Source organism: Plasmopara halstedii (genome assembly GCF_900000015.1).
Source record: "Plasmopara halstedii genome assembly, contig: Scaffold_350, whole genome shotgun sequence".
In the NCBI taxonomy this organism is placed as follows: Eukaryota; Oomycota; class Peronosporomycetes; order Peronosporales; family Peronosporaceae; genus Plasmopara; species Plasmopara halstedii.
The window spans coordinates 253,801-272,222 of record NW_020187271.1 but is presented as its reverse complement, the minus strand read 5'-3'; the positions used below and the strand labels follow the sequence as shown (position 1 = coordinate 272,222).

The following is an 18,422-nucleotide window of genomic DNA, read 5'->3' as shown; positions in this document are numbered from 1 at the left end:
AGGAAGAAGACATTGCGCCTTGAGTTTGGCAAACTCGAACCGAGATTGACGTTCCACGCGAATGCCAACCTCCTTGTGGCTCCGCTGTCGGCTGGACAGCAAAGAAAGTTCCGGTGCCGCTGCACCCATCGCTCAGAGAGCACTTCATCATCTGCAGCGGTTTCGCCAGGGGCGAGTACCATAGGGATCGTCCGCATCGTGGGTACAGGATCGCCTCCTCTTTGGACGCGAAGTCGAGCGCGGCACCTATCCTTTGAGACATATTGAGTTACTAAGAAGCGAGCTCAGATAGATTTTTGTTCGTAAAGCTCAGCTTGTGTAGTGGCCGGGGTCCGACCACTTAGACGCCCAACAATCGAGTTATCGCGTCCTTCGCTTCAGTGGCGGGATCCGCCGCGCGGAAGCTTTATTCCATACAAAGGTCTTGGACCGACCAAGGATGTGAGCACATAAGAGCCGCCCTATGGGCAGCCTCCAATTGCTGCTTCTGTGCCTTGTCGAGGCGATTGGAAATGATACCACTTCCCCTGTAAGTTGAGAGGTCGGAAAACTGGCAAGGTTCGAGAGGGGCTCACGTCACGCCGCTGGTGCTCCTCGTCCTCCTCTTTTTCTCATCCTAGAAAAGGAGTATCCGACTCGTGGTCGACCTCCCCCGAGACCTCAAAAAGGAAATCCGTCGCCCGAGGTGGGACCGGTGCGCGGTGCTCGGTGGCCGAGGGCTTGGGATTTGCGTGAAGCAGCGGACGTGCATCGAAGTTGCACCGCGTGCAGGAGACGAAGAAGGGCTCTGCCCGCGGGCGCTCTCCGAGCCAGTGAGGCTGGTTGTATGCAGGCAGAAGGTCCTGGGGACGTAGAGGTGTCTTAGACACGCGAGTCTCGTACGAGGCGACAGTTAGATGTGAATTGTGGGTGCTCACGATTTTGATGCGAAAAAGTGAACGGGGTTACACGAGCCCTGGTATGAAGGGGTGGGTTACACAAGATGGTGTGACCGCACAATGGTGTGGCTACACCTTAACAAGAATCCACTTTGTGACTGGAATGCTAGTAGTTATGCAATTTATTTAGGTTTCCTTTTTAATCAGAAAAACCTAGAGCTTTAGATAGAGGCGGCTTTGCCGCAAATAAATACAGTTTATATTTTGATCGAAAGAGTGTATTTGCCTTGGATTAGGGTTGTATGCACTTCTGGAGTAAGCGGATTGTGATCTGCTACACTCGTACTAGTTCTAGTATAAAACGTGAGGTCGTCGACCTTAGCTGAGCTTCCCCTAAGTGAAAGAGCTACGGCAGCCCCGCTGCAGGTATGGGATGAGCCGAGTCGTCTTAACCCGATATCGGATGAGCTTTCACGTCAGCATGAATTTGTATTGTAGCATACACGATGTAATGTTGCCAATTTGATGAGGCGATACGTAACGAACGTATAAGATGTAAGTGTTGTATTGCTGGAACTTTTGAAAGCAAAGAATTTGAGAGCCCGATTGCTGCTTATTTGAAGCACGCAAGTTGCACGTTGCACCTCTATGCCTTGTCTTTTGGTCGGCTGTATTGCAGGACTGATCTACATAACTCTCGGCGTTTAGTAATGCCTCATGACGATGATCTCAAACCCAAAATACTTGGCACATGAATTTCTGCTCCGAGGTAACCGCCCAAAAGAGTCTTGATAGGTGTAGGAATGTAAGTACATTTATACACGCGTACGACGTGCTTAAACGAGCTCAACTCTACCGTTTGAGGCAGCACTTTTGGCCAGCCGGACGGACCCAATAATGTATTGGTGTAAATATAGACTATATTGGATATTGTAATCTTCGTGTACCACTACACCGTCAGCGATACTGGAACCTTTGAAGATTCGGCCAAAATGTTTCTCGATCAAGCCTTCCGACTAGCCGTTGGCAATTGTATCGGACAAAAACATTGCGCTTTACAAAGAAAAACGGAATTTTTTATAAGGTGCTTGGCACCAGATTGGGCATGTCATTCGCTCAGTATTCTCAAACAAATGGCTGGACGGATCGCGTAAGTTACGTGGGGGTAATCTCCGAATCACTTTTTCGGAGAGTCCGCGTAGCTAGAACGAGTTACACCCAGTCTCGGAGTTTGCGATGAGTAACACACTACATACCGATACAGGCTGAGCCCATTTCACTTAGAAGGGCTTGATAAACCCCCCGGGTGTCTTTGACATCGCCACGAAGATGCTCTGCGAGTAGCTGTCAATCGAATCAGACCTGCTGATAGAATCCGGCTGGAATCATAGCAAAATTTATCTTAATGAGATAGATCGTTATGCGCTGAGTGTACAGCGCTAAGACCGAAAGTCAAAGCAAACCTTAGCAATACATAACACGAATCTGTTACGGGTGAAGGTTTTATTTATTGCAACAAACTTATCAGAACAAGGCCAAGTCCAACACGCTCTAACAGCGAGATGAAGGTGTGCTCAAGATTTGTCGACGGTACCAATATTGCTATCGAAGATATTGGAGACATCGTCGAGCGAGTGGGACTGCTCAATTTGACGAGCTTGAGATCGAAATTAATAACGTCCGAACAAGAAGAAGAATCTGCCGCAAATCAACTCCGGGTGATATTTGACATGGTCGGCATGCATGCAGCCTGCAAGGACTCACATCAAGTGTAGGCGACAGCGGATCTCATTAACGGACTGTACTGACAGCACACACTACAATGTTCTGTTTGCGGCAAAAGCGGCGCCCGATGCTGCTCTGCACGCGTGCATGGGTTATGTAAAAGAGTGCAGAAGCCATACCTCTTGAGCCATGACAAGTGCCAGGACGACACGTATCCTTTTGACGGCTTCTCTTCCATATTTGTGGCTTGACAGAAATAGGATCACTGGGTGTTAGAAAGTATATGCTGGTTATTGTAGATGAATGCAGTGGATACATAGTAGGGTTCTGCCTACATGCCAAGTTGGACCTTAAAAAATGTCTCAAGCGCTATATCTCTAAGGTACAGACGCGATTGAAAAGCGGGTTAAGTTTGAACATCATGACGGAGCTCAAGCTTTTGCAACCAGCTCGCAGAAGGTATTCTATGAAGATCGATGCATCACACAACATATTTCGGTTCAGTATAGGCAACAAACCAACGAATCTATGCCATCCGACTATTATTACAAATGGTCGCAGCATGTTGCTCCGTGCCAGCTGAACTGTTTCTGGGGCGACGCGACGATGAATGACATCTTCGTGGAGAACTGTCTAATATTGACAGTAGATTTACTTACGAGATTGTGTGCAAGTTCAAGCCGAGTGTGAATCGCATGCGTGTTCGTCGGCGTCGAATGCAAAGACGACCTTGACATCGACTCCTTTGTCATCAGCTATATGGGAGATGCGGGACCGATGGAATTAAGCAGATAAAAAACGCAGAACTTGCTCAAGTGTATATTGCGGCAAAGACACGATTTAAACGCAATACATCAGGGTTTAAAGCAACAAGTGCTTCTGATAAAGCATTGGAAAATCAAGGAAATTTTCGACCAGATTTCCAAGCCAACACTGATATAGCTCGGGAAAAAAGACAAGACATCCATGGCGACAAAAATGACAACTTTTTCACACTCGCCTTTCGGCGAGCAAGTACGAATGCAGTGGAAGCAAGCAGTTTGGCTTAATCAGCTTTTTTCAAGAAGCGGCAATATGACCCGACCAAGTCCAATGGCGCAAGGCTATACGCACCCATTTCTTCGCGACCTGTTTCGAGCTACCAAATTACCAAGCAATCTGCGCCATTAATTCAAGGTCAATCGTAAAGCAGACGGTTCAATCTGAACGTCAAAGACGCGCCTCGTGGCACAAAGTTTTATGCCGAAGTGTGGCATCGACTACTCGGACACGTTTTTGCCCATGGTGAAATGGAAAAGTATCAGCATTTAATAAAAATTTAGCTGCGACCGCGAATGGCCCATTGTGGCGCGGTAGAACTTAGTCTTCAATACTGGTCTAGATTTGGCGTGTTGTACTGCTGTCGACTGCCGACATGGCGGATATATCTTGCCCATCAAAAGTTCCAGCGAAACTGCAAATGCCTGACGATCGTAGTGTTGTCGTTTTACCATCAGCGATTGTTAATTACGTGCCCACCACCATTGCTACCGCATCGGACTCCCCGAATCTCATCTCTCTGCTTGTTCCATCACTTCTCACTCCTTTGCCTCGATTTTTTGCAGTATGAGCACCGGTGGGACTCACGTTCAGTAATGAAAGCATTTTCACGACTTTAGTCATCACTTTTGGAGTCTTCTCGCCTGATTCTCACTTCGGAGCACCTTCACAGCTTCTTGTTGCTTCAGCTCTGCGCAGCATATCTCTCAGTCAAACACAACACTTTTGTCAGGCCTGGTTGGGTTGAGCAGATCATAGTCTTTTTTCTCCATCGTCGGGCCAATGCTGCTGAGCTTGGCACAGATGCGTTGCAATGACATTCGCGCCTACAGACGTCTTTATGTTGAAGTATCTTCGTTTCAGGTAGGTAGCTACCTACCATCCGAAGCATGTCCACGCGATCCGCGCTTTCCTGCAATTGTCGAACGCATGGTGATAGTCCACGTTCATGTTGAGCAGTGTTAGACCAAACGCGAATTTGTTCGACTTGACATACTCATCCCTGGTGCGAAAAGTTGGGGTCGTCTCTCGGTCTACGACATGCTACACCAACATGGTAAAAAACACGCCGCACATGTAGCGGTTCCACACCGCATAGTTGTTGCTGTTGAACTTGTTGATGAAGGTTCTGGTTGAGACGTCTTGCGCAGAGATTGTGATACATGGGCTCATATCATGATTAAGATCACGGATTTTGGGCAGCGTAAAAGTTTGACAGAAAGAAGCGAATAATCAGCACCCAAAGTGAAAGATTTGTGGGAAGGAAAATGAAGTTTGAAGTAATTGGTGTATTGTAGCCCACACTGCCTCCATATCGAATCTGCATCCAATCTTTGGGATCATCCAGCCACCAACCTTCTGCAGTTGCCAATCGTCCTACCCGCCTAATCACTAGTTGTGTAATCAACGTATTGTAGTCATCGTGGGATCAGACGTAGTCAATATGCTAAAACAGGGCACGAGAGGTTCCAAGACAAAATGCTTCTGCGAACAAACAGCCATCTTACAACATTTGATAACAGGACCACCCCATTCCCTACATTTCATATATTTAAATGTTTCCTTTTCTGCAACTCAAATACACTGGTCGGTACACCAAAAGCCCTGATTTTTGAATCGGCAATGAAATAAATGTACAGTGCGAAGTCTATTGCTATCCTTGCAAACGTGTGAGGTCTGGTGTTGAAACAACGTGACGCATGCCTACGAATTCAGGAGCTGATCGATTATTCATTGCACCATGTGAACTCAAGATGTTTCGGTGGCTAAAGGGAGAAATGCTACCCGAAGCACTCACTGTTGTTCCATCTTTGTTTCCACGAGGTGAATTTACCTTGAGTTTTCCAAGAATCTCGGCAAATTTTTGCGTATCCGGCTGAAATCGTTTCAGATCCAAATTTCTTCGAGAACTAGCAGAAGACTGTGTCATTCGTACCCCATCATTTTCACCACTTCTGAGCTCGAATGAAGACCGTGATCGAACGGTGGGCATTGATGTTTCCAACAAGGAGTCATCAAACTGGTCCCCATTGTCTTTTGACTCATTTGTTTCACTTTCGATTGACGTCACGGTGTTACTTCGAAAGCGTCCTCCATTTTCATCTTCGTCCGAGGCGCGCGAGTTTCGACTGCCTGATTCATTCTTTGGTACATTCCCCACCATGAGTCCATTAGCAACGCTTAAGCCCGCCGTAACTTCTTTCATACGCATCACGTCGATTTCGTCGGCGTCAACCTCATTATCAATCTCGATTGCTATAGCACTCTCGGTATTACCGCGGGACAGTTGCGTCGCAAGACTGTGGATGGCATCTTCGATTGCATGCATCCATTGCTCTTGGCGGCCCCAAGTGTCAGTGAGCACTATAAAATTCTTGTAGCCCTTTGAAGAGAACTGCAAGCCATGCGCACCGCTACCAGGCCCCTCCGTCACACCGAAACTATACCATTTTCGGATCGACGTCGGAATGACCCATTTCATCCGAGTTGTCCAGTTTGCACTTTGAAGGGTGTCACAGTACCAAAGCTTGTCGCACACTTGGCACAATCCAAAAAATGTGATGGTAAACGTTAGCGCATGGAACGGCATGGGCACAGGGAACTGAATGAAGGAGCTCACACGAGTGGGCTCTGGAATAGGAATGTGGTCGTGAATTTTATCTTTTTTGTACATAAACCCCGTAATAAATTCGTCCGTGTACGTGAGATTACAGTAATGATTCGCAGCATCTGAGAAAATAGTTTCCAAGTAGCCAGTGTACTCATTAATGTCAGCATTTGTAAGAGTTGCTGCAACATAGTCGACTGCACTCTGTTTCAGCTTCAAGCAGCCGTGGCACAGCGGTGCATTACGCTGACCAAGAGGCACCATCTCAAGACGGTTCTGCTTCGCAAGAATCTCTTCAAACCTCACCCATTTTTCGTGTTGAGACGTGTATTGTCGCACAATGTCTTGACAGGTTATTTTAACTAATCCTCGATTGCAATTTGGGGTGCTATACACGCAGGTTCAATATACATCAGTCAGTAGAGATTTTGAAGTTTGCTATAGAATTCGAGTACGTACTTGGTAAGTGTAAATATACTGTTGGCGATCGTCGTCATGTGGCCTTTGTATTGTACATGCTTGTCATACGCACGGATGACGAAATCTAGAAGATTTGCCTCTTCGATAAATAAACTATTTAACAAAGGAGATGACGGTAGTCGCTTTTGATCAGGATCCATGAGAACAAATCGGATGATGTCGGTAAGTGCGTGGTGTAGTATGCTGTTGTTAGGGTGCGACCCATAGCACGCCAGCAAACATGGCATTAGGCCACAATTCGCCAGTACATAGTCAACATCGCCACTTTGCAAGAGCACACAGCGCTTAAAAAATGTTATAATATGCAAAAGAGCCGATCCTCTTGCGTTAATTGCCTTGACGCTTCCAGGGTTAGATGAAGTAGATATCATTCGAAGCGCGTTGACGTCACTCGTCACGACCGCCCGACACAGCTTCACAAACTTTTCAACTCGTGGAATTAGCGCGTTTAAAATTGCTACGTGTGCCTTTTTCAACAAAACTTCAATCCCCGTGACATCGCGCTTCTTTTTGTGATAACCCAGCGTGCCCATAAGCGTCATAATAATTGACAGAGCACCGCCATCACGAACGACAAGCGAAGTACATCCTTGAGTACATTGGCGACAGACCTCTGCGAATCCCAAATCGAGCAATGTTCCAAACGAGACATCCGCCGAATTGAGAAAAAACAATAATAGTGATTTAAAAAGCTCGTTGTGGTGTAACGGAAAGTGCTGGTCTGTTATGAGAGGTAAGGAATGGTCGGTATTCTCCACGAAAGTAGCCACGTTGTTCATGATGTAGACTGAGGGTGGATAAATAATGTAGTTAATCAAAGAGCAAATATTTTCGATCGAGTCACGCTGAAATGCTGTCCCGACTCCCCAGCCTAGAGTTCGCTGCCAAGAGTAAAGGCGAGCGAGCAAAGAGTCAAAAATGCCACTTTTTCGTACATTAAGCTGTCCAACCTCCGACATGTCCGAGTACATAAGCCACACAACAGTGTCGCGAATAGAGTCAAGACCGATATGGCAGACCAACCATGGCACAATAAATTGTCCTTCGTCAGCGAAAAAGCGCCACAACAGCTCTCCAAGATTTTGATTGACAATTAAGTGATTGACAACCTTGCAAAAGAGTACCAAAAGAACGTCATCCAGGAGGTCCGGGGTGCAAACGAAATTAAAGAGCACCTTAAGGTATCCTGACGAATTTCTAACGTCATACGCATCTTCAGCGTTTGGTACCCAGTCAGCAACTCCTGGCACGTACCCCTTTTGAAAAATCTTTGGCGAATACCACAAAGCAACTTCACTGCAAAAATGCTGGACTGTGTATTTACCGTAATTAGGATCATCCGTAGGATCAGACTCGGGAGACGCGGCAGAAACCGTGAGTAAACGAAACACATCGTAAATAATTCGAGGCTGCTCGAGCCAAATACTCGATTTGTACTCTCGTATCATTTCTCGGTACAGAATGTCGACAGACATTTGGTTGCTTTTCGCTATCACCAGAAGATCTTTCAATGTAGACCCTGGCTTAGCAACAGTGTCCTCAATTTTACGACGGTGACTTTTGACGGATTCCTGACAGAAAGGAATAGTTTAATCTTGATATGGTGAAATAATGCAAAAGTACTAACGCTCTCTGCTTGTTCATGTAAAAAATCTTCGATAGCACTATATCCAGCCATATGCGCCAGGTGCTCTGCTGTATTACCGTCGCGCTGTTCAATACGCAAACACCATAAACTATTGTCTTGAGTTTACAATGTGCGAGAACTTACGTCTTTCGCGAACAAATTTGCCCCAGATTTCACAAGAACCCTTACACAACCGAGATTTCCGGCGCGGGCAGCTTCCATTAAAGCAGTAGTTGAATTTGGCTTCAAAATTTGAAGAAGAATAACGCTTATAAGTAGATGATGAGGAATAAAGTAGTTCTTTTTCGCGTACACTTTGTGTCTCGAGATCCGCACCTCCTTGAAGCAATATCGAACAACACTCTTCCAATCCACCACGGGCGGCAATATGAAGTGCCGTCGTACCACGGCTCTATTAAAGCGTCAAAATTACAGCACAGAAGTTGTTATTGAGCTATTTTTTTCGGAATCCCAACAAGTTTACAAACTCGATTTCTTGACAGATTTATCCTTGCTCCCTTTTTGACCAGCAATTTGACGCAATTGGTGTGACCGTCTCGTGCAGCAACCATCAGCGCGGTCATACCGTGTACCTGAAAAAGTTAAGACTCAAAAGGAGCAAATTTGAATTTATAGAATACATCTCACATCTTCCAAGTCCAGACTTGCTCCAAACATCAACAATGCTCGTGCAGCTTCTACATTTCCGACTGAACAAGCCACCATCAGTGGCGATACACCTGTCGGCTATATGTGCATAGAGCCAAAAAAAATTAGAATCATGTCTTGAGCATCACGTAAGCAGAATTTTTACCTTCTGTTCGTCCATTGTTACGCCCAAACTATGCAATATCTCAATGCAATCCACATGTCCATTCTCCACGGCGTCACACAAAGCCACTGCCTTTGGTATGTTCTATTATTCAATAAAAAAAACCAGGAAATCATTCGATAAGCATTTTATTACATCACACTTAATGCTACGCACCTCCACCACATTTCCCGATGTATCAATTTCCAGTAAATATCGAAGCAGTTCTACGTCCCCAGCTCTAGCTGCAATCTGAACCCCAAAGTACACGTCGTCAGGCACTACATGCTTGCACGCTTGTTCTCTCCAGAGCAATTCAATCGAAATTCGCGACGGCTTGTCTATCAGCAATTGGTCGGCATGATACTTTGAAAGTAGTACGATAGGAATGGATATGCGTTGGCGTCCAGACGAGTGAAATCCGTCGAACAGTGACTGGATCGCGTGTCTGTTGTCTGTCCTTTCGATGAAAACGATACCCGTGACTCCCACTGCCAATAACCGTCGCACAATGTCTGGGAAATGGACGCGACCGCCTCGCTCAACTATTGCAATATTCCCTAGTAGTGCTTCCTTGTTCCTCAGCTCTTTATCGACCTTTGGTGGATCTGTAAAAACGACGTTACCCGTCACTACGCGTGGCACGCGATCATAGCGGTAGCTAGACGGCTCTGCAAAGTGGTAGCTCCTGGTTGTTACATGCGCGCTATAATCGGTATCATTATCATCAGTAAAGTGCTGCCTGGATATTTGCTGCCAGCTCACGAATGGTACGCCGTCGCCGCGCAAGCCGTTTGCAGTGGACTGTTCGTTGCCCATGATTCGGCCGGGCGGGCGACTAGCTAAGATAATTAATTATCAGAGTGATGGTCACCGCAATTGAGACCTCTTATCTTCGTTTTGAAGAGAATGAGCGATAGATACGAATAGAAGTTGTGGACGCGCAACTCACAAGGAACGTAAACAGCAGTGTTTCTTGTCGTAGCGGGCTAATTTTTTGTTTTCACGTGAAATTTCTCTTGTCACCACGGTCTAAGCTTAGCCTGGCAGTTGAAGCAACTGAGATTTGTGTGATGGGATTAGGACAAAACGCCTGCCAAGTCTAAGAAGAACTCTGGAACTTGCCGCCGATATTCAGCAAATTATTCATTCAGTGCGCGCTAGTTCGATTCAAATGACTGTTTTCATTTTGGCTATGAACTTGCCGACTTAATCAAATATCAGTAAGTTTAAAACTAAGTGACTATGCAATGAATGGCATATTGTCCGAATCACTAAATTATCTCGCCTTAAACTTACACACATACAAGTGGCAAAGTGGCGTTGATGAAACGACAACTGTTCAGCTTTCAGCATGTCTGAACTAGATCAAGCTTTTCACAGCCCATCAAGATATACTTTTTAAGACACCGTACTGACTGAGTGAGATCTTTGTCATCTACTCAGGAAAAAACCGGTAGACCGGTAAGAGAGTTTACAGGGTGAACGAGTAAAATCTGATACCAATAAAGGCATGATAATGATAGCCATTTCGTTCTGCGCTTTATATTCCAAATTAAAGTGTGCACTTGGTTAGCACCCAAAGCTAGCCTATGAATTTCAGATCGGCTACGGGAGAACTGGTACATATCTGTTATGATGTGCGTACGCATCACACTGTTACCATTTGGAAGCTAAAATGTATTGTTGTGAATAACCATGATTCAACACTAGGCACGGGATCAAAGTGACGGTACAGTCAAAGGAGAGGTCCGTCGGATACATGGGTTTCTAGCCACACAATGCTTTAAATAAGGTTTTATAATCACATGTAGACAAACGTATGGATCTTGGCTAGCTTTGATTATCAAAGTATTACATTCTCATTCAGGTGAGTGTAAGGTCGGCGAAACTTGTTCATAATCGCGGAGAGCACAGGAGGTCAGTCATATTGAACATCTGCGAGCCCGCACGTATATGCTTGAACAAACAATTCGACAATGTTGACAATTATGTCTTTGGCGCTGACAAAGTCCTATAACTGTTGAAAAGCATCATCTACGAACAGCTTCACGTAAGACAAAGGCCATAGTAAACTACTGTTTCAAAGAGGTTCAAGGAAACAACTGAGCTTGTGTGACTAATCGCTCAGATATAGCGGAGATAATGTCGACATGACAAGCCCCCCACCAAATAAAACATGTTAAATGTTGTCGAGGTACTACATACGAGCCTTCCTTCTATGCTTTTTGAGAATACCTTACATGCGCACCTATTTTTGCCCTACCGGAGCCAGATGGCCGATTCACGTCCTTTGTGACGCTTCAATCTTTGTCATACGCTAGATCTTTCGTCAAGCGGATGTCGATATGCTCAGTGTTATTGCGTTCGTATATCGTCAGCTCAAAAGTGCGGAGAAAACGTACACGGTTCCAACAAGGAGCTGCATATTGCAGTATCATACGATCCGGATTGCCTTGACGTGGTAACGGACGCGCAACCGCGACACTAAGATTAGTACGCTGCAAAATGTATCAGAAAATTTTCATCACACAAATTCTGGCATTTGTTGAATTTATCAGCGAAAAAAATTCGCGGCATACTGGGCCAGCCTGCCAGACCGATGACCATACAGTAGAACTTCTCTCCCAAAGCTATTCACCAAGAGGGCTTGCTAGTCTACCCTTAATGGCTATATTTTACAAGTGCTTGAGACTAGATAAGATATTTCAGAATGCTCAATCCGAACACCGATGGTCATACAAAACGCATTCAGTACGTGGTTGGGAACATCTTTTAAAATTGCCCGCGTAACTGAAGCGACATGTTCCCACCTGTTGTGTGTTTGCAAATAACGCTGTTTATGCCTGTACAGGCTTGACAGCTTTTTTCCATATATGGTTTGGTGAATTCGTGTGCTGGTTTCAGCCTTGATTGCTGATACTGATTGACCTAGTGTATCAGCTCGGCTAATTTACGAAGCAAAATTGATGGGTTAAATTCGATCAGCATCATGCGCTAAGGGTGTGACGCTATGACTGAAGACAAAGAAACACATGACAGATACCTTAGGCAGACGAATACACATGAATACATGTGAGTGATCATTTGCTTTGAACACAATTAATTCGCCCACTCATCTTGTGTCTGCAGTCTTTTGATGCAGTTTCACCCCCACTACATTGGATTCTCTACGCTCGTCGCTTCAGCAAATGAACGTTATTGAAGGCGTGTCGCAATCCCGCATTCGTGAAAGACTCGGGCGCGAGGCATACAGGTGCAGAAGGAGTAGCGTCTTGAAAGCCCACGAAAGCTGATCTACTTCTTTCTCTACAAATGTGATCCCATTTTGGACCGCATGAGTTGCCTTAAGTTGATCGATCCATCGTGTGGCAACAAGAGCGTGTCAGTAAAACGAGCGGCATCCGCACGAACGCACGTTGAGACCCTTGGAGCCAGTGGACGAGCTACCACAACTATAGAAAATCATATGAGCCAGCCTTGTGATGGTTGTCTCCACCAGTTCTATCTTATTTTCGTTAGGTGGAATGTAGTTCGGCAAAGTTGCCAGGGGTTTGACTATACTATAAGGGTTACCGGATTCGGAGAGCGTCCGGATTCTGGAGGCTCTCCTCCGGCAAAATTGCCTAGGTGTCATTGACGCTAAAATTTACAACAATTTATACCCTGGCAAAAGGCAGAGCCGTCTAGCGCAGCGAGATCCCCTTTAGCAAGCGAGGTCCGGCCTTGTCCAAGATTGAATATCGGTCGTTAGCTGTATCTGCAGGTCCATGGGTATGAAAAAGGCTGTTGACTGCACAAAGTGGCGGCACCTTGCCGTCGATGTTAGGCTTCGGCGAAAGCAAACGGTTTCAACCGGAAACGAAGGGTATATACATTGCGTGAATGTACAATACTCGAGCAGGTGCAGCATCTTTGAATTCCATGACACTGCTTAGCAGCCAAGGTATCACTTAGCTAAGCTAACCTCCATCACTTTCAGCGCACTCATACAACATCTACGCACATCCGCATTTCTGATCGACAGAAGCGGATCGAGTATTTGCCTACCTGGAAAGAAGTTGAGTGTACACGAAAGATCTCAGTGCGAGATGCATCCATTCGGATACCCTTCTTTCAAACAGTTACTGTTCGTGATATCTAGAAAGAGTCGGTTAGCTGAAAATCTGGTGCTCTCAAGCTACCATCTTATGATTACGGCTGAACACCTTCAAGTCAGAATCCATGCTAGATTAGACACATGGATGAGTTCATTACCCTTGGAAATTTGCCATTTTTTCTTTCTTTTTTTGACAAAGAGTAGGAAGCTCTGATCACACATGATAAATCAAATTAGTTAGGACAAGGGTAGCGAAGTCTGTCTTTCAAAGTTTTCTGTGTTGAGAATACCTAAACTGTAAGAGCACCGACCGTTTGTCTCCATTCTTGCGCGCGACCTTGTGATTTCTAGATCGCTCGCACGACGCGCCGTTACATAGCCTAAAGTTGTGCTGAGCCCATGATCATCTAAATATTTCGTGTCCTGACGGGTTTTTTGCCTTTAAAAGTTTTGGCGCCAAACAGATACAGTCTCGCTCCATATAGCACTGTAGTACTCTCGTCGATGTCTGATTGAAACTTTTCTGAAGGTATCCCACCAGCACATCCTCGGTTCTGGTAATCACCATAAAGAAGCGGTAAGCGCTTATAAGTCTTGTGCCGCCAGTTGTGCTATCTCTTCGGGACTAACGAAAGCATGAGTTTTTTATCGCGCGTTTTGTTGACCCAGATGGGAAGGGCGCGGAATCAAGAAACATCTAACTAAACACTTGCTTAAATTAGAGGTGTTATCATAGGATTTAAAGTTAGCTTAATAGCTATAATTAATTGACGTCTTACTATTTATATAACAGAATGAGAGTATAGCGTCCCACGGGTATATCCTTTTGGTGTATTATCGCATCGAACTCGTAAGTGCTATTTATAAAAAAAATATTCATGGCACTTCGCCACGGTAATGTATACTAACACCACATGCTCCGGTACAATGAAATTCAATTTCTTATGAGGCAGAGTTTAAGTTTGTAATTGATCATGAAATTGGCAGTAGCCAAAGATAGTGGGAACCTGCAGAATGCGGCAGCAGTGCTGCATTTGACATAAAGTGAGACACAATCAACAAGTATATTCTTATCTTATGGATACAACGTATTTGCTCCGGCTGTGTCGTGTGTAAACACTAGATGATATATTTGACTCAGTCGTCACACTGTGCGTCGGCGAGGAAGGTAAGCACCTGCCTTAATCTTGGGTATGGGCGAATCTGGAAGGTATGGTTATACGTCGCTTTGTCGGCCATACCACGGAGAGTTAAAAGGTTCGACCGTCGATGTACAAGCACTTACGGTAACATTAAATTAAAAAGTTGGTACGTTGCGAATATGTGAGCTTTGCAGACATTATAGTAACGAAAAAGCTTAACGAAAACTGGCTTTACCTGTCCAATGAGTAGCACGCTTCAATTGCCCGAAAAGCGCAATGATCGTTATACTGAGCTGATTGGTTGGCTTGACCATTCACTACTCATAAAATAAGCACTTTAAAACGAAGAATGAGTTCCAGAATGCGATACAAATCAAGATTTTTACAAAATTTGATACAAAATTGCAAGCAGAAAAGAGAGAGGACTGCCAAGTTCGATTAATCTATCTGCAATTGAGTCCTTAGAAAATACTGTCGCACCTATACTGCAAATTTGATATTCCTTGCATGACTGTTGTTGCTCCTACACAACCAAATTGCTCCATATGCCGGCCGCCATCATGGCGGCCAACGAGGACAATTCAATGTAAAAAACCATATTTGCTGAGAAATTAAGATTAAGGGTGACTAGTCGATCGTCATACAGCTCCAGGTTGGAATCGGGTCCGTTTCACATAATGCTGAATACGCACATGACACAACTATCCCTCAGACTTAGAGCAAATCTTGAAAGTACTCGGGTAAGGTACCGGAACGAAAACCCATGATTGAATGAGGTAGTTGGGTACTTTGTAGGAGAGATATTTGAGTGAAACGTGGGAAGTTAGCCTCAAGCTACGTGCAGCGGGGCTGCTGTAGCTCTTCGCTTAAAGGAAGCTAAGCTACGGTCACCGACCTTATGTTTTATTTTAGACCCAGTACGAGTGTAGCGGATCGCAATCCTCTTACTCCAAGAGTAACCACAACCTGAACCCAAGGCGGATACACTTTTCTGTTCAAAATGTAAACTGTATTTCTTTTGATTTATTCGCGGTATAGCCGCATATATCCAAATCTATAGGTTTTTTTATTAAATAGTAAAACCTAATCAAAATGCATAACTACTGGCAGTCCAGCCACGTAGCGGCTACTTGTTAAGGTGTAGCCACACCATTGTGTTGTCACACCAGCTTGTGTGACCCACCACTTCATACCAGGGTACGTATAACCCCGTTACAATACCTCAAAGGCATACGCAGTAGACGGGATAACCGTTCTGCAATTTTTTGTCAAAGATGAGGTAACGACGTTGTTGTGCGCAACGGCGCATGACTTGTATCAATCATAGATAACTTAGGTCCAAGTTAGATCATACAGGACTTGCCAGGACCTTGCTTTAATTCAATAGGCTTCCTGTCTTCAAATGAATACTTCTTCTATACCGCTTCAACCTTGTGAGATACATCGCCTAGACTCATCCCGCTCGAATTACTCACCGCAGCACAGCCGTTGTGATGAGCCCACAGTGCGGAGTGTACCGACATAGATTATTCACTCGTCGATGGGGTGACACTGGTTTTCCTAGCGTAAGTATCCCCCTATTACCTTCGGCAAGAACTCCAAAAGAGTTGCGAAGCATCATTCCTCAAAGTACTGTGCAAGGAATTGCATAATAGAGATTCTACGGTTGATACCGAAGAAGGAGGGAAGCCGATCGTCCTTTATGGATGAACCTTGGGGATACTCACAGAGCACTGAGTGTAAAGAGTGAGACGGCTTACCTCGAAAATCCTGCGGACCCAATCTATCTTTTGTTGAAGGAATGTCACGACGTGCTGACAAGAGACCCACCACAAGAGTAAACCCCAGATACAAGACTGTGTCCTGATATTAATTTGTCCCCGGAGCCAAATGTTGCGTAATTTAGAAATTGCCCTTACCAAGAGAGCAGTGTGATGTCTTTAAACGTTTTGCCATGCTAAGCACGAAACGGGTTTGGTAAGAGAGAGTAAATATTCCCACTCGGCGCCTAATTCCTGTGTCATGAGGGATTAAGCAAAAAAAAGATTATATATGCTCAGAATTGAAGTGGGCGCTTAGCTCAAATGGTAGAGCGCTTACTTCGCATACGGGAGGTAGGGGGATCGATACCCCCAGTGTCTACTTTTAACCGATCCTGTGGTGCAGTGGTATGCTGTTCACTTCAGAACCGGGAGGTCTAGGGTTCAATCCCCGGGCCGGGTAGAGAGGGATTAGAGTGTAATAAATAAAAGCCTACAGCACGTGCTTGACATGGCTTACACGACTTCTAAAAAGGGGTGTCGTTCTTAAATATATATATGCTCAGAACAGCTACGATTATGATGCAAATGCCGATTGCTGTAAACGGCATGGTAGGCTGCAATTTGTTCAAACATCTTGACCTGGATAATGGGTATCATAAGCTGTTGATGAACATTCTTTCGCTGAGAATGAGTCATCATTTCTAAACTTCAGAGCCTGGCCCTTTGACTGGTGACTTCCATTCACCCTTCACCTCCAACAGCTCTGGCACGGAAGAATGCGGAACTCTGTCGCTTCACATATATCAGGCCCTGGCGCAAGACAACACTTCACAGCGTTTGTTTTCCGTTCCAACAGAGGTACAATCTAGGGATCACGACATACAGCCTTTCTTCTCAGCCTCATCCTGAGACCGCGGGTCACTGTCCTTGCTTCCTTCCGATCCGCGCTCAAGGCACCTTGTCATAATATATCTCAAACATATATCATGTTCCGTACGAGAACTATCGCAGTTTCGTTCCCGCGCCAAAATTGCTTCTACCCCGTAGCGCATGATTCGCCAAATCTCTACCAGGAGAGAAGAGCATGGCATCTACCTTCGAACTCTAGCCTATCCATGGCACGTGATGTTTCAGCTCTGCTATCTATGATGAGATTCTAGCCCAAATCCAGGACGGAAAAGCGCTTCAAGCTGTCAGAACTCTATAAATGTATTTGCATGTTTTGCATAACCGCTAACGCTCTTACCGCCGAGCCGAGAGTTTTGCTCAGATATTCAGCAATACTAATCGTATGTTCTAAGCAGGCGAACACGTGTGTCTTAGTCGTACAAAGCACGGACATGTCGACATCTTCATTGCATCCATGTATTTTCTACTGTTTTTGATAGTCGCGGGTCGTATGAAATTGCACGGCTCGAACATTTGTCGAGAGTTTCCGCAGCTACACAAAGCCCGTGACGTTGATGTCAACAACAAACAATCCTGCGCTGCGAGCCCGACCTCTCTGCTATAGACAATTGATCATTAATCAAGACCTTGACGAGGCTCTGTGGGACGCACACCTTTCCCAGTAGGCTGCTCTGCGTCAAAGATGGCTCAGCATTTTCTTGCAAGGTGTCGTCATTCGACTTCTTGTGGAAGGCCTACAATGCGCACCTCATAGCTGAGAGCGAAGGTGAAGTGCAAGGCGCAAATGTATTGTACAACCGCGGATAATTTATCTGTGAATATCACGAAGCTGCTAATCAAATACAGAATTAACATCTTTTTACTCAGCAAAACTGATGGTCATCGCATCCAACGCGTTTGTAAAGCTGTCATATCTAAGACCCCCTGTATGGCCTTCGCGGCAATAAGTTGACTCTGCAGTGCCTCCCCGAAGAAGGTAGGATCGACGCGGAAGGGACCCGCACCATTTTGGCGACCCATCATGGAGGCGGTTGCCGTTACTACCTCTGGGAGAAGGCCTGGCGCCATTACAGTAATAAGAGGATTCAAAGTAGTCCGCTAGCTCTCGCATGCCTTGATTGGTGGACAGAAACCCCGTACGCAATAGGTTCGCCTGGTTAGGCTATCGTTTCAGTTTTCCCAAGCTGAGGTTGCCTTTATTACAGAGGTATTGCCTGTTCGTACTCGATCTGGCAACACAGCCTCCGAGCTCGTCGACCTCAAGCGCGACGCTTTATCGATGCGTTAGAGCGTTGTCAATTCACGGCTACCTAAACTTTTCAAAAGAGAAGAGAAGAGAAGA

At 45.4% G+C, this 18,422-nt stretch overlaps 1 protein-coding gene across 1 annotated transcript; it reads right to left on the bottom strand.

Moving 5' to 3' along the window:
• Positions 1-5,295: 5,295 nt before the first annotated feature.
• On the bottom strand, positions 5,296-9,986 carry PHALS_09108 (Ankyrin; the record flags this gene model as incomplete). The annotated part of the gene is made up of 10 exons (XM_024724547.1): positions 5,296-6,637; positions 6,709-7,926; positions 7,984-8,300; positions 8,357-8,440; positions 8,501-8,599; positions 8,670-8,768; positions 8,845-8,949; positions 9,005-9,103; positions 9,171-9,272; positions 9,345-9,986. 10 exons carry the CDS (start codon positions 9,984-9,986, stop codon positions 5,296-5,298), a joined length of 4,107 nt encoding a protein of 1,368 aa, XP_024575413.1.
• Positions 9,987-18,422: the final 8,436 nt, after the last annotated feature.